Here is a 20,519-nt window from a genome sequence, read left to right as displayed (position 1 = left end):
GTGAGGTCTCTTAAGCTATGTAGAGGGTTTGTGTCCAGATTTTCAGGTCTGTGAGGCCTCTGAGCTATTTGAGGACCTGTCTCAGTATATAATAGCTGTGAGCTATTTTGGGGAAATCTGTGTACAGTGACATCTCCAAGCAGGAATTGTGTGAGCTCTCTGTTTTAAGGACTGTGTTACAGCATATGTGATTTTGGAGCTCTCTTGTGTTGTGTTCAGGGTGTGATGTCTCTCAACTGTTTGTCCATTTTTGTTCTAGTTTGTGAATTCTGATAAATTGGTCCGTCTTATTCCTCACTTGTGAATGAAATCTCTGAGCTTTAGGGAGTGTGGGTTACAAAGTGTGAGGTCTCTGAAGTGTTTGGTAGTCTATTGTAGGGTGTCCTGACTCTGAACGGTTTAGGGGTCTGTGTCAGAGGTGTGAGGTCCCTACGCTATCTATATATAGATTTGTTTCCCAGGTCTGAATTCTCTTGAGTGTAGCTTGTTTCCAGCCTGTGAGATCGCTAAGCTCTTGGGTTCTGTGTCTGAGACTTGAGTCTCAGAGTTATTTGTGGCACTATGTTCACATGGAAGTGAGGTCTCTGAATATTTAATGGTCTGCTTTTTACGGTATCTTTGAGCGATTTGGGGGGTCTGTGCCCAAGGGTAAGTTTCAGAACCACTTAAGGATCTGTGGTTGGGTGTGGTGGTTCACAGCACATTTGGAGGCTGAAGCAGAAGGATCACTTGAGGCCAGGAGTCCAGAGTGTGAGGTCTCTCAGGTGTTTGGGAGGTCTGTATCCAGGGTGTGGTATCTCAGTTGTTTAGTGGTTCTAGGATATGAAATCTCTGAGCAGTGGAAGTCAGTGATCAGGATGTAAAGGCTCCAGATAGTTTGGGTTGGTCTTTGAGATGTTTGTGCAGGTCCATCACAGAAGGAAAGTTCTCTGTGTGTTTGGAACCTGAATCCCAGTGTATGCGGCAGCATATAGTCTCAGAGCTGTTTAGGAGTCTGTGCCCTATAGTTTTGATGAAGCCTGTAGTTATGTGGTGTCCAAGTATGTGAGCTCTGAGCTTTTGTAGATAATTCCAGGGTGTGAGGTTCCTGAGGTTTGGGGGTCAGTATTCAGCGTATAAGGTCTATGAGCTATTTGGAAGCCTGTGTCCTAGGTGTCCTGGGCTTGGGAATCTTTGACACAGGGTATTAGTAGGCTGTTTGGGATCCTGTCCACCTGTGTGTAAGGTTTTTGAAATATGTGGGTATCTGTGCCATAGCATATGAGATCTCAGAGCAAGAACAAAGAACACTAGCTCACATCCAGACGTAGGGATGACAAAAACAAGTATATTTGAAACATTGTTTTTGTTCTCTGCTTTATACCCTGGTGCAAACAGGTAATCAATGAATATTTGCAGAAAAAGCTTCCCCAGCACACACAAACTTTTCCTTTTGAGTGCAGGAGGCAGGCTTTGCAAGGAGGTTCCTGCTAGAATTTTATTACATTTTATTACATATCTGTATTTATTTCTATGGTTATTTTGTTTGACAGATGTTAATGGTTTGTCCATTTAGACAGCAATGGATTTAGTTTGCTTTTCAAGTGCATTTTAAAATTTAAGTATAAAGCAAGCTTATTTTAGGTCAAGATGTTACATAGATGATGGTGCAAGTGGTATGCTCTAGGGGCTGAAATTGAAAAGATTAATCAGATGGCTGAGGTTTGAGGAACACGCTTCTGGACAGCCCCACCCCCAAAACAACACAAGGTCTTCAATCCCCCACACCTTGGTTTGTTCAGTCAATAATTCATTTATTGATGCCCACTCCAGGCTGGGTGGTGCTGAGGGGTGTACAAGAGAACCAGATTCAGTCCATGCCTGAAGGTGAGTTTGGGGAAGAGGGCAGGATAGACACATAGACAGACATATAGATCTGGCATCTGGTAGCAGAACACACAGTCTTCACATAGGGGTACTCTGGGCACAGGTAGTCAGGAAAGGCTTCCTAGAGAAGGCCTCATAGGAGGAGGGAGCAAGGGGTGAGGCAGCCATCAGAACCTTTGCCTTTTGTATGTACATTTGCAGATAGGTAACTTTTGAGACCAGTAGACCCAGGGTAAGCACAAAGGGCTGGGGCTGGCAGGCAGCAGAGGCTTTGCTGCCATTTCCCCCATCCTCTAATGGGGAACTCCTCCCCCATTCTTGGCCTGTACTTCACCTTTTGCCATATGGGCCCTTTCTTGGTACCCACTTCCATGGATTTCAAGGCTTCCCTGAGACAATCCAAGTGTACCAGGTGCTTCATCCAGTGCCTGGCACCTCATCAATGCACATTTTTGTATTAAGTGCTATCTATGGACTATCTAGATCTTGGTTCCAGCTCGGAGTAGTCCCAGCAGTCATCACATCCCAGGTTAGGGCTCCCAGCATCCCCAGAGCTCCCAAGAGCCCTAGGTATCTTCTCTGTATTCCTTGAAAGCAGAGCTTTGGGCTCAGCCCACATCCAGGTCCAGCCAAGTCTAACTGTCTTCCTTTCACTGGCCAGTATGCCATAGGCATCTACTCCCCTTCCAGTGGTATGTGGGTGTGCAGCCAACACTAGCCAGCACTCTAAGCATGAGCAGAAACCAGCCTTAGCCCCCAGCCCTGGAGACCCCATTTCCTTCACTAGTACAAAGTCCCTGTGGTCAGGGAACTGGGTTGAGGTCCCACTGGGAACTCTTGGCTCTGATGTCTGCCTTCCCTGGGGTTGCTTCCCCATACCTTTGGGGGCAGTAGTGAGCAGGCCTGCAGCAGACCCCTCAAGCTCCAGACAGAAGCAGGTGCAAAACCAAACATCTTTCTGTTCTGAGGGTGGGCTAGGGCTCACCCCCTGGACCTCCTTGATGGGCCAAGAATCCCAACTGCATGTTGGATGTTGAAAAATCACTTCTGAAGGTTGGTGAGGGTTTGTAAGTGCAACCCACAGATGGGCTGGGACAGGGAAAGGTGACTCCTGGAGTCGGTCCTGGCCACAGCCCTGAGCATGGAGCAGGTGGGGTAGGTGGAAGCAGGCAAGGCCCTGGCTGTCATTCCTTGACAGGAGGGCAGCAGTTGGGGGAGGGGTGGGCAGCTTCAGGCCCCCTCAGTCAGTCTGGCCACACACTTCTAAAGGCTAGAAGAGGTATTTGCGGCAGGATTCAGTCCCACACTTGCATTCAATACGGACCCGCTTCTTGGGGGAGCCGGGGAGCCCAGCCAGGCCAAAGTTGGAGTCCATGCGGGTGCTCTCCATGTCCACGGGGTCCACTGTGGAGTCACAGCCAGGGAGGGTGAGAGGGAGGTGGGGAGGGAAGGAGGAAGGGAGGGAGGGGACTTGTTAGAAGGCCTGGATGCAGCATCCTGCTACCCTGTTTACCATGAGAGGGGGATCTTGGCGGCAGGGTGCAGCTCTGGGATTTGAGTTAGGAGGGGATCTTAGGGTTGCTGGTTTGGGGCTAGGGCCAGGGGTCAGAAGATGGGGTGTTTAGGCCAGGCATTGAAAGGTATTAGGTGAAGCAGGGGGTGATGAGGGAACCAGGAGGATCGTTCAGGCAGGGGTCAGGAAAGGAGAGCCACCTGGGTGTCCAGAGGGGTGTCTGAATTCTCCTTCCAAAGATCTGCCCTTAAGTGTCTCAGAGGTGGTTATTTTGTCAAGGAGGGGACTGGCTGAACCACAGCGTTGTCCAGAGGCTTGGAATGAGGAAGGCCAAGGGAGATTAGAAGTGGGTAGGAGTTCAGTCATTCAGTCAAGACTGGAATCAGGAGTGTCTTAATTCTCCAGCCAAACATCTCCCCCTAGAAGTCTTGGGAGAAGCTGGTATGAATTTCTCAGGGTTGGGGTTCAGGGGTTGGGCATGAGGGGACCCAAAGTTGGGCAGGGGTCTAGGAGTCCAGATAGGAGACTGAGAATCAGGAATAGCATTGTAAAACTCCAGCTAAAGAATTTCCTTTGCTTCTCTGAGTGATGGGTGTGCCTTGGGGAGGGGTCCTCATGTCCCACATCACTATGTGCCCCTGCCCCCCAGTCCCTTGCCACCCCCACCTTGCATGTTGTAATCAAAGGTGAGCTCCTCGCCTGCCCGGATGGTTCTTGTGGCAAAGAAAGCGATGCGGGGCAGCCGCTCATCAAGGTTGTCTATGAAGACATTGTACACCTGCAGGTTGGGGTCACACTGGGCGAGAAAGAACAGTGGGAGAGTGAGGAGAGCCCCAGCCTGCCCCTCCTCACCCCCTCCCGCCTGCCGGGGTTACCCACACTGTGGTTGACGAAGTGGGAGATGTTGCCATAGTAGGCGGCATCCACGGTATACACATCCTCCACGTAGTCCAAGTCAAAAAGGTAGGTGGCACCCTGGCGGTCATAGATCTGGCCCCGCCGCTCTGCCTCCTCTGAGGTAATGATCTGGGAAAAGGGCAGTGGGCAAGGGGAGACTGGCCTGAAGGGTCAGTAAAGGCAGCACAGCTCCTGAGCCCTGGAGGACAGTGAGCAGGTCCCTCCTGCTTACTGTCCTTCAGTGAAGGGACTTCTTAGGGGGCTGGGCTACAACTGCCCACTGCCTACCCCTCCTCAGGCCTCTGGATGGCCTGGTGAGTCTCAGGGAAGAGGGAAGGCTGGCCACAAAGTCCAGTTAGAGTAAAAGAAAGCATCTAGTGGTTTGGTGCCCATAGCACAGTGGTTGCGGTGCCAGCCACATACACCGAAGTTGGTGGGTTCAAACCCATCCTGGGCCAGCTAAAACAACAATGACAACTGCAACAAAAAATAGGGCATTATGGTGGGTGCCTGTAGTCCTAGCTAGTTGGGAGGCTGGGGCAAGAGAATCGCTTAAGCCCAAGAGTTTGAGGTTGCGATGAGCTGTGACGCCACGGCACTCTACTAAGGGTGACATACTGGGATTCTATCTCAAAAAAAAAAAAAAAAAGAAAGCATCTAGTAAACTTCTGCCACTGCTCAGCAATAACTGCCAGAGAATTCCCGAGTCTCCTGTGACCTGGGGACAGAGAAAGAAGGGGCTTGTGCAGTGGCTCATACCTGTAATCCCAGCACAAGGCTGGAGGACTACTACTACTAGTCAGGAGTTCAAGACAAGCCTGGGTCACATAGGGAGACCCTGTCTCTACAAAGAATTAATTAAAAAAAAAAAAAGGCAGGACATGGTGGCACAAGCCTGTAGTCCAAGCTACTCAGGAGGCTGATGTAGCAGGATCACTTGAACCCAGGAGTTCAAGACCAGCTTGGGCAATAGCAGACTTCGTCTCTACAGAAATATAGAGAAAAATTAGCCAGGCGTGGTGGTGGGTGCCTGTAGTCCCAGCTACTCAGGAGGCTGAGGCAGGAGGATTGCTTGAGATCAGGAGTTTGAGGCAGCAGTCACTCCAGCCCCAGCAACAGAAAATAATTACAATAACAGTAATAAATTATATATACATATATAGAGATAGAGACAGAGAAAAAGAGAAGATTCCCCCCTCCCCCCCACAAGACCCAAAGCAATGGCAAGGAAGAATGAGACCCAGGTCACCACTGAGAGACACTGACCCAGGGCAAGGGAACCTGAGACAGCATAGGACCCAGCACAAGAGAGCGAGATCTGGCTTGGGCTTTGCAAGACCTTAGAGGCCACAGAGAGCAGGGAGAAGGGACCTATAGAGACAGAGTTAGAAACACAGACATTGTATGAAAGACTCGGGTCCAGAAAGAAGACCAAGACCCCTGAGAGTCTGAGATGGTAAGAAAGAGGCTTGAGGTCCAAATCTTCAGAGACAGAATGACTGAGGTAAGGAAAAATGAAAAGAGACAGGAATAGGGACAGCAGTATCCCTCAGCCTGATACTGCTTCCCAGTGGGACAACTGGTACTCAAGACTACAACAGGTATCTCCTCCCAAGTCTTCTCCTCTACAGCTGGATCCTCATGTGTCCTAGTAAACCTGAGGCTGCACTACCCTAGCCCCAGCCTGTCCTTACTTCCCAAATAGTATCACTAGATCTTCTAACCCTACTCGACCCCAACAAGATTCCCCTCTCTGGTCCCACCCATGTCTCCTCTTCCTTCACAGGCCAGTAACTACAGCCTTCTAGCAATCCCCAAGTATAGTTGTCATGCCCTTCCTTGGGGGAGGGACTCCCTATACCCATAACTGCCCCCTCCTCAGCTAAGGGGGACCCTAGACCAGGGATGGCCTTGCTCTCCATGCCTGGGTTTCTTTCCACCTCTCTGCCCTGCCCTCAGAGGCCAGTGCCAGAACAGTGCACAGCATACAAGAGACACACAGGAACTGCTATTTATTTTTTATTTCCCTTTCTGGCTCAGCGACCTGTCCTCTGTCCAAGTGGTGGTCCTCCAGGAAGCTCAAACACTCCCATCCCCCATACCTCTTCTTCCTACCTTCTGTCTCCTTTTGCTAGAGACCTGCCCAGACCTCCTTCCTAGCTTCTCCTCATGTGGGCCAATGACCATGGTCTTCTGACTTGAAAATCTGTCCCCTTAGCAGGATGACCACGCTGGTATCCTCACTGTTTCCTCCCTGCCTCTTACACCATCACTTCCAGCCTGTGCTCTGTGCCAACGATGCCTTGAGCAAACCAAGATTTAGTGCTCTCAGCCACACTCATTGTCAATGCCCCAGCTCCACTCCTTGAGGAACCTGGCTCCCCATACCCAGTTTTTGTTTGTTGACTTGTTTATTCAGTTTATTTTTTATTTTTTATTTTTTTTTATTGATGCCTGCCCTATGCCTAGACTCAGCTCTCAGGCTCACAGTCTAATGGGAGAGACACGGGGACCAGGCTTGGTCCACACCCTCAGCAGTCACTGGTGACAGAGACAGATTAAGACACCCACTATGCAAGATGCTGATCAGGAAATACAGTGTTTAAGGTTCGAGGTGGAAAAGAAAAGAGATACATCCTTTAAAGCAAGTGCAGATCATAAAAAGGGCTTTGACACCAGGTTGAAGAACAGGGACTCTTTCTTGAGGGATACAGCAGGAGCCACAGAAGCATTTTGAGGTGGAATATGTGAAAAGTCAGTCTCCCTCTACCTCCAGGAGAATTCCTTTTGGCAGCCTTCCAAGCCTCCTAGTTCCCATCCCACCTCAGAAGCTAGCTGCCTCTCTAATTAATCCCTGGGATCAAAGGACAGTATCTCCTAGGTTCACAGGCTTTCTGGGTGGTGTCAGCCATCTTTTTGTAGCTTCTCCGTCCTCCCTGGTCTCTGTCTTCCCGCCTGTCCTGCTCTTCCAGTCTTACCAGGAGTGAGTCATACTACAAGCCCTCCAGGGCACAAACGGTTTCTGGTTCCTTTGTCTTCTTTTTAGTCTCACTGTATAATGGCTGGTTTTCTTGGAAAATTCAGGAAAAGATCAGGCCATCTCCCTTTTCCCTAGCCATTTTCCAGAATGATTGAGAAGGAAGACATAGGCTGTAAGCTGGCAGCTTGCAAAGGATGCTGACATGAACAGCAACTAGAACACTTGCAGTCAGCTATTGCTCTGCCCCCTCCTGGATATGCAATCCTGAATGTTCTCTCTCTGCACCTATTTTCTCAGCCAAATAAAAATAAATAAATAAAAGCTACCAGGTCTGGCAGAACACCAGTTTCAGGCACTTGGGCCTTTTTAACCCACTTTACTACCTTTGTAACTTAGAGCAAATTACTACACCTCTCTGGGCAGGCCTCAGTTTTCTTATCTATAGAATGGGAATGACAGTGACAAAATCTTGTAAAGATCCAACAAGATCATGGTTGTGAAAGGTGTCTTTGTTTTTGATAGGACACTAAGCATATGTTAGGAGTGGTTATGAGGACTGGATCTTGTTGAAGTCTACAATGCACCCTTATTTTATGTGCCCTTTATTAAGACAGGGGAAATTACCATAAAGATGATATACCATCATTTAATTAAGACTCATCTGCATTTCAGAGATGTTAAAATAGGAATAAAATGCATGTTTTGAATGTGCAAAGTAGACTGACACAGTCTGCTAGGTAAGGGTGGGAATACTCCGCAGGAATGTGAAAGTTCTGACCAGATGTGGAAGGGTGCAAAGGAGTGGAGGGCAGATTGTTGGTGTCTTGACTGTCTCAAGTGGCATACAGGCAGGGATGTATGCCTTTGATTACATAACACCCTGTTCTAGTGGATGGGACACCACCACATAATCAAGGAAATTAGTATTTCTCTAATAAAATTTATGAATATTCACCCCAAGTAGGATAAATAAAGACTGTAAATAGGCCAAATTGGGTCTCAGAGCTAGATGGGTTATAAAAAACCTTTGGTTTTCTGAGCATTTTGGATTTTCTGAATTTTAGATGGTACTGGCTAACATTTATATAAAACTTAGTATATACTGAACACTGCTCAAATGCTTTTTCCAAGTGCTTCACACATAAAAACTCATTTAATTCTTACTATAGCCAGAAATTGCTTTAGTACAGCAGCAAAAAAAATAAATTCTTATAACAAGTGTAGGAGGTAGATGCTATTATGGTTTCCATTTTACAGATTAGGAAACTGAGACACAGAGGTTAAATAATTGATAAGTGTAGCAGTTGGGATTCACTCAGGCAAGCTCCCTCTGGACCACTTTGTGGTCCTGCCTCTTGGGGAGGGGTGTGGAAAGATGAATTGGCTCCGGCAATGTTCAGGGGCCTATGGCACCATCAGGAGGACCCATGAGTATAAGGGTAGTGAAGGGGCCTGAAGTCACTGAACATGGCAAGAGGAAGGCCAAGAATAGTACAGAGAGAATGTGTGGAGAGTGGGAATGGTGGGACAGGGGTTAGAAGTCCCTGAAATGTTTCCAGCATGGAAGAGTAAGGACACTGAGGAAGAGCAGCCAAAAAAGTATCAGGCCCAAGGGACTCTTTGAGACTGCCTGTGGGGTATACGTTGACGGCCTTTCCTCTAGATGTCAGAACTGTGAGGCTGAGCCACTTCCTGCTGTGTGTGGTCTCTAGAACTGTCGGGGGCTCTCCTCTAGACCATCAGGGGTCTCCAGGGTAAGGAAACGTCCTCCTCTAGAGGTTAGGGTCCCTCTGAGGTCTGGACACCTCCAGAATGTGAGGACACCGAGGATATGGACATTTCCTTGAGTCTGTCAGGGTGATCTTAGATGTGGACCCACTCTCCTCCAGACTGTCCAGATCCCTCTGGGATAAGGACTTTTTCCTTACTGTAAGGACAGAGTGGGTGTGGACACTTTCCAAGTCAGACTGCCAGGCTCTTCCTCCAAGTCATCAGGGTTATTCTGGGGCATGGACACCTCCTTCTTCCTTCAGACTGTTAGGTCCTCTGGCATGTGGCCACTTCCTCCAGCAGATCATCAGGGTTATCTGGGGTGTGGTTATCCCCTCCATACTGTCAGAGTCCTCTGTGATGTAGATTGCTCTGCCTCAGGGATATCTCTGTCCCTCTGTAGTCTGACCCTCTCTACTTTACAGCTCCTCAGAGCAGGAACCTCTCCTTGTAACAAATATGACACCTTCTATTTCAGACATTTATTATTCATCCAGACTCCTGTGTCTTCCACCTGGGCACATGGCTAAAGCACACCTCCCACCCGCCTTGCACTGAGGTAAGGCCAATTGAGCGTGGGTACAGTGATGTACATTGTGTCCATGCCTGGCCTGTTAGAAATCTCCCCTTCTACCTTCCACTCAGGCCCCCCAACTCTGCTCAGCCCACCTGCCAGGCAATGTTGAGAATCTAGTGGCAACTCCAAACTCCAAGCAAGGCTCTAAGGTACAGCAAAAGCACAACAGTGAAGGAGCCTAGGTGTCCCAGTTGCCGTGTGAAAGGATACCCACCCAAACACCCACAGTGGACTGTTCTATGAACAAAAAACCTTCCCATATGTTTACTATGGTTGCTGGCCTGCCCAATACATTCAGCCTTTCCCCCGTGTCCTGAACGTCTACAGGAGGGGTAAACCAACCTCTGCCCAAGGCATGTCTGCATCCTATTCTAAACTGATCATCAAAACTTATGTGCAAACTGGTAGAAGATTCCTTCCGGGCAGACATTGCTTGCTGGTTAAGACCCTTGTGAAAGGAGAAGAGGAAGTACCTTTTCAGGTGATGCAACACTGTGCCACACCACATAGCCTCTAAGAGGAATGCTGCCTGCATCTCAGTTCCCACTTTTCTTCTTGGCTAGGTACCCTTATGAGGTTAACCCAGTCTGGATATATTTCAGTATTCTTTTAACTACCAGCTTGGAATCCTAGCCCCTGCTCAATGTCCCTATGACACTCAGATCAACCTCCCTCCCCTGGGCCTTTCCCACAGGGAAAGCAGGGAATTTTAGGCACATGGTGAGGAGAGCTGGGTGCACACACTGCAAACACATAGCAGGAAGAGCTGCACACACACGCCCAGTCTCGTCTCCCTACCTCTCCCACGTACTCCATGACGAAGCTGTTTTTGCGGATCTTTTCCAGTGTGCGTACGCCCCAGCCACGCCCATCATCTGTGCGGAAGATGCAGAGGTCATAGCAGATGCCCTTCTGTACCACACGATTAGGACAGTCATAGCCACAGTGGCAGCGGGAGTTGCACTCGTAGATGGGCAGCCCAGCTCGTAGCCGTACCTGGCCTTGGTCATTGTAGGCAAACTTGTGCATTGATGCTCCTGGGCAGCAGCCCCCAGTGGGTGCCCACAGACAGTCCTGGCACTCACAGCCCACAGCTACCTGGTTGAGGGTGATGCCTTCACCAACACGGTACTCATTGATGTACACAAAGGCCTTTGGGGGGCCGTCCAGGTCCACCTCATTCTCCACAGTGATACGTCCCAGATGGCTACGCTTGGCATTGAGCTCTTGCTCCCAGCGCTGGAGTGCCCGCCTTTGCTTGGCTTTCTGTACCAGGTAGTTGGCCAAACTTGGGTCCAGGTGCCGGGGAGTCTTTGACCGGCGGTGGCGCCGGAGCAGCTCCCTTTCTAAGTCCTTATGGAACTGCTTGAGAATACGTACACACTTGAGATTCTGCCGTGGCTCCCAAGTGCTCTCTGAGTCTGGGTATCCACGCCACTTCACCAGGTAATATTCCTGTTCCTGTTGGGGGATACGAAGGGATCCGAGGCACCATAAATGGCAAGATCCTTGGGCCAGCCTTCATGGGACTTCCATCTCAAAGCCAATGGGTAACTCCTACCTCACCCCTTTTCCAGAATGACTTCATGCAGTGGTTAAAAAGCATAGGCTCTGGAGTGAGGATTACTAGATTCAAATTCTGTTCTCCCCCTTATCTATTCAAATTTCAACTTTTAATTTAATCTCAAATCCATTCTCTCCTCTGTCTTCTCCATCATGAGTTCCCTCCTAGCTGTCCAGGCTCAAACTCCAAGAGTCATCCTTGACTCCTCTTCTCCTCACTCCCTACATCTACCCTCCATACATCCCATCAGCCCTACTTTTAAAATATATTCAGAATCTGACCCCTTTAGACTTTCATGACTCTCTGGATCCTGACAGGAGCCTCCTCACAGGCCCTGGGGACCTATAGGCTGTCCTTCACACAGCAGCCAGAAGGAGCTTTAATTGCTGAGCACAGACTCTACACTTAAGACATCCTGGGTACAAATTCTGAATTCATTGCTTCCTACATGTGCGGCATTAGGCAAGTTATTTAACTTCAGTGGTCCTTAATTTCCTCATCTAAAAATAAGTAAAAAAACTAACATTTTCTAGTATTCATTATGTAGTAGGTACTTAAGTATCTTAGAAATATCATTATTTAGTCCTCACAACTTTCTACTTGTGCCCATTGTACAGATGAGGAAAATGAAGTACTGAGAGTTTAGGTAAGTAGTCTGGGTTTACATTCAGGATTTGAACCTAAGTATGCTGGCACTAGTGTGTTCTCTTAACTCTCCTGCCAGTACCTCTTCTGGCAATGATAACTGTCCCCACTCCACAGTGTCATTAGGGTGATTAAATAAGTTTCTGGCAGGAAGTGCTTGTACAGCAAAATTGCTCAATAAATGGTCAGCTATCAGTATCTCCACTGCTGGGCTCAGCAATTGGTTTGTATTCCTAAGGAGGTGGGAAAAGAGATTTATTTGGGATTCATTTTGGCTCCTGTTACTCTCAGAAAACTTAGTTTCTCCATCTATAAAATGGGGATAAGCGGGTCTATTCATCCTATTTTTTTCAGGATCAGAGAAGAAAATTCCCCTTAGAAACAGACGTGGGCAGTGGGGGGCAAGAAGGCAGAAAACCAATTTCTTTCTTTTTTGCAGTTTTTGGCCGGGGCTGGGTTTGAACCCACCACCTCTGGTATATGGGGCTGGCACCCCACTCCTTTGAGCCACAGGTGCCACCTGGAAACCAATTTCTGTGAGACCTGCTCCCTCCCAGGACTTGGTCACCCCAGACTCACGCGGATCTTTTTGTAATCACACAGGTACTCGACTTCAAAGTCATAGAGGTTCCTCTTAGAGATACCGAGGCCAGGGCAGGAGACCTTGGCCAGGCGGCACAGGTCCTGCAGCTGATTCCAAGAAGACTTGCAACACACACTGCAGCCTGGAATAAGGGGGCCAAGAAGAACTGTTAGTGGGCAGTCTGACCATGCCCGGGGTCCAAAGGGACTCCAAATCTTCCCCAGAACATCTCAAAGACTGCCTGAGAGTCAGGGAAATTTAATTTGCAGGACTTCCCCAATGCTGAGACTCTTCTGCAACAGAAATGTGCCATTTCCTTACACCTCAATGCTCACTGCCCAACAGTACCCCTGAAGCAGTGGACCTCAAAGTAGGGTTTGCTACATGGACTGTTCTAAGGGAATCTATTCCCAGAGCTCAAACTCCCTCTACACCAGCAGTTCTCAACCTGTGGGTCTGTATTAAAGGGCCGCAGCATTAGGAAGGTTGAGAACCACTGTTCTACACTATTTCTAAAACTGCCTGCAAACCTACCTAGAATTCAGGTCTTGATTACCCTCCTCTCATTTTGCAAAAGAAAGAGAACAACCCCCCATCTCGGTAGGGTGTATTGCCCTGGAGGGGGGATGGGGTAAGGGAGATTAAAACCTCCAGGGCACCACACGAAAGTGTAACTGGAAAGACTGGTCCTTAATCCTTTATCTGAAACTCCTGGGCCAGATGTGTTTTGGAATTCAAATTTTTTTTAGATTTTATAAGTATAGTACTAGGATATCACATACATCACTCCCAGCATGGTCAGGGGCATCAAGCTATAATCAAACAGGCAAAAGTATGAATTTCCCACATCAAATAGGAGAAGTAAAGATGTAAAATAGGCTCGATAAATAGTCCCATTTTATAATCTGCTTTCACCCTGAATGGTGCTAAATTTAAGAAAAAGATAACTTTCAGTACTTTATAAATTTGGGAATTATGACTAAGAGATTGTCGAATGACAATACATTACAGAAAGGTTCCTTGAATGATCGATTTGGGTGCCTTAAAACCACAAAGTATATATTTTTTCATACTGCATTTTGACTTTATGTCTCATCCACATTTCTTTGAAGGATAAAGCTTGTCCAAAGGGTATGATCTGAAGTCAGGAACAAGTAGAACAGTATAGGTGAGTGACATTGATTCTTTTAAATAATTATAATACTGGAGCTACCAAAATATTTCAAGGTACACACAAAAATACATATTTCTTTGGTTCAAGGCACCTTCTTAGCGTGGTTTAAAAGCCATTTTACCATGTCCTAAAACATTCCAAGTGTAGCCAGTATTCATCCTATTTCATGTTTTTAAATGCTATTTTCTACTTCCTATTACAAAAATCTTTAAAGTCATGATGAAATACTATAGATGTCAACCTAAAAGTGAGAGCTTTCCAAAATTATTTCACTCCCGCGGTTTAGGCAAGGCCTAGTGGAAACTGAGCCTGTCTGTGCCCACGCTTTCCTCTCCCTTTCAAATCCCTTAACTTGCATTTGAAACCCCACTGAAGTGGTCCCAACTAACATCTTCAGCTGCTCTGCCCTCTCCGCACTGATGACGACTGGATTTTCCTACCCCTGGGAGGTCACCCTCACACTTGTGGAACCCATCCTCCCGGCTTTCCTCATGCAGAAGAACCCCCCCACCACATTCTGAGTCACCCCTCTTTCCCTGCCCACAGGGGAGACCAGCTCTATCAGGGAGGCCCCATTTCCCTCTACTTCACACCCTTCTCCATCACGCTCAGAGGAGATATCCACCCCGCGAAGAGTCGCCTGTCCCCCTACTCTGAGTGGGAAGCCTGTCCCCCTTCTCGTCCATCCCCTTCCGGCGTCTTGCGTGGACACCGATCCGGTAACGGTCACCAGTGGCCGATTTTCCCGCGCGCGGGCGCGGCCTCCCGGACAAACCCCTGTGCGTGCGTGCGCGCGCAGGTCCGGTCGCGATCTGTGGTGCGCGCCCCCCCTCAAGCATCCCCACTTAGCCCCGCGCCTGCCGCGCTCCCAGGCGCGCGCCCCCTCCCCTCAGCCCAGCCCCGCCCAGCCTCGCACGCCAGGCCTGCGCTCCCCGAGCCCTATCTTTTCCGTGCCGAGCTTCCGGCTCCCCGCTCCGTGGCCTCAGACGCTGAGATCCCGAGCTCGCGACGCCATCCCTCCAGCCCACTCGGCCCGGCCGGCGGGCCCGCGCCTCTACCGCCACAGCTTCACCTTTTAAATTTTCCGCCATCTTTCCCCACGGCTAACGACATTCGGGCCTAGCCGGCCTCGCGAGAAGAGAGCTCGCGCGGGCGTGGCCGGGAACGCGCAGCCTATTGGCCGCGGCTCGCCGCGAGCAGCACCCGCGCGAGCCAACCGGCAAGCCGTGACCGGACCCCTCCCTGCCGCCCGGTCCTGTCCCGGAGGCGGGTGCTCGCCGCGCTTTCCCAGAGTGCGTCTGGGCGGTCGCAGAGGCAACGGCAGCTGAGATTGCCTGAGGCCCTGCCCGTATGCCGGTTTGTCTGTCACGCTGGTGGCCAATCACGTCGTCAGCCAGTCAGACGGGGGATTCTCCTTTCCGTCAGACCCCCAATTACCACCGTCAGTCAGTCGGTCGTGACCTATTAACCCCAAGCAGGCCGTGACTCGCAGGTGGACTAGCTCTACATCCGGCTGTTTAGACTGTCACCCTATTCAAATCAGACAATGGCTCGCTCACCCCAGGCAGGTGCCTAGTCAGACCCACCCCCCATTCACACTGTAGATCAATGGCAGCCCTCAAGCCCCCTATTTGTGCCCTCAAGGCAGCTGTGATTCCTTGGAGACAGAGAGACCGTTCTGTTAGTCGGCCTGTCATTTCCTCAGACCATCCTGTCTTCACATTGTCTGCCGAGATCAGCCCTCCTCTCCTACTCTTGCCCTGGACCAGCTGCAATTCTCCCTGGGATAATCCTCTCTTAAGTTACAGATCCAGCCACGCCCTCGAGCAAGCTGTGATTAGGTTAGGACAAGATGTCATTGTCAGTATCTAATACAACTCTGTCCAGCAGTCACACTGTGAGCAGGTCCTTGTAGTTCTCTCAGATTACTCCTAGTCCACACCACTATCAGTCACAACACCTAGCTAGGCCCTCACAGCAAATACGGCACAGTAAGTTTAAGCTTACACTCCACTGTCAGTGGGGCAGCCAGTTTGTCATTTCTAAAGCAAGTCATCCTCACCATCAGTCAGTCTGTCCTCTGGCGCATTGGGCCACTCAGGGAGACTGGGATTCTATCAGGGCAGACAGTAACTGCATAGAGCTGGGGAGTCAGGCAGCTGGCTGATCTTGCTGTCGATCAGCTGGCCTGTGATTTGTTCAATCTGGCCCTCATATTGTTGGTCAGTGAGATAGTCATTCTCAGCATTGACCCACCACACTGTCAGTGGGAGCAGCCAGTATGCTGGGATTCAGTCAAGGATGGCATTCAGTCACAAGACACAGCTGCCTAAGAAGTAGCCACAAATCTGTTGATCAGTCTGGAATTCCCTCAGGTAGCCCTCCTTCACATTGAGCCAGACAGTACAACAACCAGACATTCCCTCAGGCCAGCTGTGATTTCTGACAATAGCCAGCCATTTGCAACATGCAGCCACCTGGCAGGCAGTAACACAAGTCGTCAGCCAGCCTACAAGGGCACTCAGGAGGCTGCCCGTTGTCTCCCGTCAAGTTCCCAGCTCCAGCCAGTCCTAGGAGGGCTGTCATTCAGTTAGAGTTTCAGGAAACCATGCTGTCAGTTTCTCAGATTGCCCCTCTCCCTACGACTTCATAAATTCTATAGTCAACAAAATGGTTATACAATTAACAGATACTCTGTCTGCTTGCCAGTCTAGCTGTGAGGGGTTGGAGAAGTGGCAGGTTGGTCTGAGGTTCCACCAGCTCCTTCTTGCCCTGAGTTGAACAGTCAACAGTGTAAATCCCACAGGGCATCCCCCTTCCCTCCCTTATCCCTTCTAGGACAGTCAGATGCTGGTCCTCATATACCTCTCAGTGTCCTCAGGAGGCAGGGTCCTCCCACTCCCAGGAGTTGGGAAACCTGTCTAACCCATGAGAGTGGTTTTAAACATAACTTCTGCCTGTCTGGATCTGGGAGGAGAAAGAAGGGTCTGTGGGCAGCAAGGAGCATCTCTCAACCCTCCCCAAATTGTATGATGTGGTGGGGAAAGGCCTGAAGCCTGGAGCCTATCTTGGCTAATATCCAGTCTCCACCGTCACCACTATTTACTAAATTGTGTGACTTTCAGCAGTTTCTTCATCTGTAAGACCTCACACAAGTGGCCTTGGGGTGTGTGTCTCCTACTCATCTGGAAAATGAACCTTTCTGGACTAGCAGCATTTCATAAGACCTCAAAATTAAGAGGCCATCCTATTAGTTCTGTATGCTACTCCCAGCCATTTGTCTGTCCATTCAGCATTAATTTAATACCTGTTGTATATACTGCCTTGCTCAATGTAGGAGCCAATACAAGGTTTTTCAGGTTTGACCTTTTTTTTTTTTTTAAACAAGAAGTTTATTTAAACAACAAGACACTTGACTTAAAGGGAAAACTATCTAGGATTCATTTTTTTTAGAGTAATTTATCCCTACTTAAAGACAGATTGCTCTACATGTAACAGCTACGTACAAAAAAGTTATAAAATTGTCCTTAGTTTTACAATGATAAATAAAAACATTAAAATTCTCCAATTGAACAAGGTATGCAAGGTTTTTCATGTTGTTTTGTTAAAACAGTGAGAGCAAAATAACTTACTGGAATATAAAGATAAGAGCAGATGAGCATGCCACTAATGGAGAAAAGTGGGTATTTTCACAGAACCATATTTTTCCCCAACCCATCTCCACCTGATGTCAATCAAAACATATCATTGGCCATTTAATTTTTAAAAAATGCAATATGCTTGTGCACATACACCAGTTACTTTATGTACAATAAAGGAATAGGGAAGGGGAAAATGAAAAGAATAGAGAAAACTATACTGTAGTAGTCAGGATGTATTCGAACCAAATTGCAGTTTTCTAATTGAGAATGTCATCTTGGTCTATAATAACAGAGTTTTGGAGTAAAGTAGGTTCCCTTTTTAGTAGACACCTCCTGTCTGCTGTTGGAACACATCAATTGTATCTTCATCCTCCATTTCCAACTGTGCAGGCGTGTCTGTTTCATTGATTGCCCATCAGATTGGAATCTGATCTGCCTCATTGACAAACTGTCGTTCACAATAGGCTTTCATTAGTTTACTAAGTGGTGTATGCCTCTTAATCTTAAAATGCACCGCAGAACCATCCTGTCCCACCACCTTTAAATTTATGTGATCATTGTTTTCAGTCTTGACTCCTTCCTTAGGTTTTTCATCTGCCATGGCGAGCGCCCGAGTCTCTTCAGCTGCCGCTTCACAAAAGAGGTACCAGGTCCACCCGGAACAAGACACAGGCACCACCAGGTTTGACCTTTTTTAATGTAAACCTCATTTTGGAATGTAACATACACAAAAAGAGTGCACATACCAGGGGTGAATGAGTTTTCGTGAATGAACATACATGTGAACCAGAACACAGTTAAAAAACAACATTGCCAGGGTGGCACCTGTGGCTCAGTGAGTAGGGCACTGGCCTCATATACTGAGGATAGTGGGTTCAAACCCGGCCTGGCCAAACTGCAACAAAAAAATAGCCGGGCGTTCTGGCGGGTGCCTGTAGTCCCAGCTACTCCGGAGGCTGAGGCAAGAGAATCACCTAAGCCCAAGAGCTGGAGGTTGCTGTGAGCTGTGACGCCACAGCACTCTACCGAGGGTGACAAAGTAAGACTCTGTCTCTAAAAAAAAAAAAAAAAGAAAGAAAGAAACAACATTGCCAGTGGGAGCTCCAGAAGCATTTAGGTTTTTATTATCACCTCTGAAACCAGCCTATGTCTTACAAGTACTGGTGAGTCATAATTTAAATGGCATCAGTTTTTTGTCTTCTTTGTGATACATAAAATAATGGCACATTTTATAATCAGTGGTGACTCAGGCTTAGTGAAATCCAGTCATAACAACAACAATGATAATAGCAGGTAACGTTTATAGAAACCTAGGAGGAGCCAGGCACTTTGCAGACGTCATCTGCTTTAATTCTCACCACATTCCTGGGAGGTAAGGATTTTAAGCCTCATTTTAAAGACTGACCAGAGAGGTGGAGCAACTGCTCACAGTCAGTTATTTTACCCCAAGTCTGTACCTCAGATCTGTGCCATTGCTCACGGGGATTCAGGGCTGCTGAATGGGCCCTAGAACACTGGTTTTCTAGGGTTTCTGTGGGGGACTGGGTGCGAGGCTAAGTGATACCAAAAGGCCCTTTCTAAACTCAGTTCCTACCTGGGAACCTGGCTGGGGTGGGGTGGGGAGTGGAGTTGAGGGTGAAGAAAAATGAATTTAAGTAAACCAGAGGCTTGGTGCCTGTAGCTCAGCAGCTAGGGCACCAGCCGCATACACTGGAGCAGGCGGGTTCAAACCCAGCGTGGGCCTGCCAAACAACAATGACAACTACAACCAAAAAATAGCCGGAAGTTGTGGTGGGTGCCTATAGTCCCAGCTACTTGGGAGGCTGAGGCAAGAGAATCACTAGAGCCCAAGAGTTTGAGGTTGCTGTGAGCTGTGACGCCACGGCTCTCTACTGAGGACAACATGGTGAGACTCTGTCTCGGAAAATAAATAAATAAATAAATGAAAAAAATAAAACAAATGTTTTCCTTTAAAAAGAGAGAGAGAGAGAACCAGAGACTCCCTCCTTCTCTAGCTGGTAGGGGTGGAGTGGAATTCTCCCTTCCACAGGGGATTTTTTTTTTTTTTGAGACGGAGTCTCACTCTGTTGCCCTGGCTAAAGTGCATAGATAGCATCATCATAGGTCACTGCAACCTCAAACTCTTGAGCTTGAGCAACTGTCTTGCCTCAGCCTCCTGAGTAGATGGGACTATAGGTGCCTACCACATACCTGGCTAATTTTTCTATTTTTTCTTTTGGTAGAGAGAGAGTCTCACTCTTGCTCAGGCTGGTCTCCAGCTCCTGAACTCAAGGGACCCTCCTGCCTCAGCCTCCCAGAGTGCTAGGATTACAGGTGAGAACCACTGTGCCCAGCCTTCACAGGGGATTCTTAAGGGGCAAAGCCAGATCCCACCTCCACACCTCCTCCCTCACTACTGCTCCTACTGGCTTACTCATTTCTCCCCCAAACATACCCCATCCCCACCCACGCCTCCACAGTTCAGAAATTCTTCACTGGTCTTGCAAAAGGAAGAAGCCAGGCCTCTCTGGATTCACCCTTACTTTTATCTTCCTCCCCTCTCCCCTTCTCCTCTAATGGTAAGATATCTGAGATCTTGATCCCTCAGATTTCAGAAATGGGAAGGGGCAGGGTACCTCAATTCTAGGTTTTGATGTGCTGGAGTTTCTAATTACTCCATTGGAAAGAGCTTTAAATACCAGGGACAGTTTTGAGTTACTCCTTTGTTTCTGGGAAAGCAAGATCTGGAGGAAGAGAGGTAACCCAGTGGGATCCCAGTTGGGCATCAGTTACTCCTATTGTACACATGAGGAAACCAAGGCTCAGAGGTGAGGCATCTTGCCTGGGTTCTAGAGCAGGCCTGTCTGTCTGATTACTAACTCTTTGCCTTTTTCCATTGCAATTGTCTGGTTCTTGGTTTACACTGGGAACAGGGCAGAGCTAAATTTTAAAATCAAGAGGGGCACCCTGCCCATCAGAATCCTTGTGTGTGAGTTGTGCGCATGGAGAGTGGGGAGTCTAGTAATTGGGTATGTTCTTGATCTAGTATTGTGTTGAGTGAACAATTAAAAACAATAACTAAATACATAAATGACTAAATGCCTCTTCCACTCATTTGCCAGACCCAGCCTTATGCCAAGCCTGTTCTTACCTCAGGGCCTTTGTACTGGCTGTTCCCTCTGTCTGGAATGCCTTTCCCACAAGTATTCACCTGGTAGACCCTTCTCTCTTTTTAGGTACATACAGCACAATCATCACCTCCTCCAAGTGGCCTTCCCTGACCACTCCATCTGAATCTTGTTTCTTCTG

At 48.3% G+C, this 20,519-nt stretch overlaps 1 protein-coding gene and 1 pseudogene across 3 annotated transcripts; both read right to left on the bottom strand.

Annotated features, from left to right (window-relative positions):
* Positions 1 to 1,776: 1,776 nt before the first annotated feature.
* Positions 1,777 to 14,718, bottom strand: SUV39H1 (SUV39H1 histone lysine methyltransferase). 3 transcript variants are annotated; one of them, XM_053580161.1, is made up of 6 exons: positions 14,642 to 14,718; positions 12,392 to 12,537; positions 10,402 to 11,064; positions 4,259 to 4,405; positions 4,046 to 4,175; positions 1,777 to 3,270 (listed from the first exon to the last, which is right to left on the bottom strand). In XM_053580161.1, exons 1-6 carry the CDS (start codon positions 14,658 to 14,660, stop codon positions 3,137 to 3,139), a joined length of 1,239 nt encoding a protein of 412 aa, XP_053436136.1. In that variant the 5' UTR covers positions 14,661 to 14,718; the 3' UTR covers positions 1,777 to 3,136. The 3 variants fall into 3 exon arrangements, with proteins under 3 accessions (XP_053436136.1, XP_053436133.1, XP_053436135.1); XM_053580158.1 differs by lacking the exon at positions 14,642 to 14,718 and adding an exon at positions 14,222 to 14,368; XM_053580160.1 differs by lacking the exon at positions 1,777 to 3,270 and adding an exon at positions 3,279 to 3,693.
* A 2,810-nt stretch (positions 14,719 to 17,528) lies between these two features.
* LOC128577246 (small ubiquitin-related modifier 2-like) lies at positions 17,529 to 17,858 on the bottom strand (annotated as a pseudogene).
* Between the last annotated feature and the right edge of the window lie 2,661 nt (positions 17,859 to 20,519).

Source organism: Nycticebus coucang, chromosome X (assembly GCF_027406575.1).
Source record: "Nycticebus coucang isolate mNycCou1 chromosome X, mNycCou1.pri, whole genome shotgun sequence".
In the NCBI taxonomy this organism is placed as follows: Eukaryota; Metazoa; Chordata; class Mammalia; order Primates; family Lorisidae; genus Nycticebus; species Nycticebus coucang.
The sequence above is the reverse complement of the archived record's forward strand: the minus strand, read 5'-3'. Positions and strand labels throughout refer to the sequence as shown.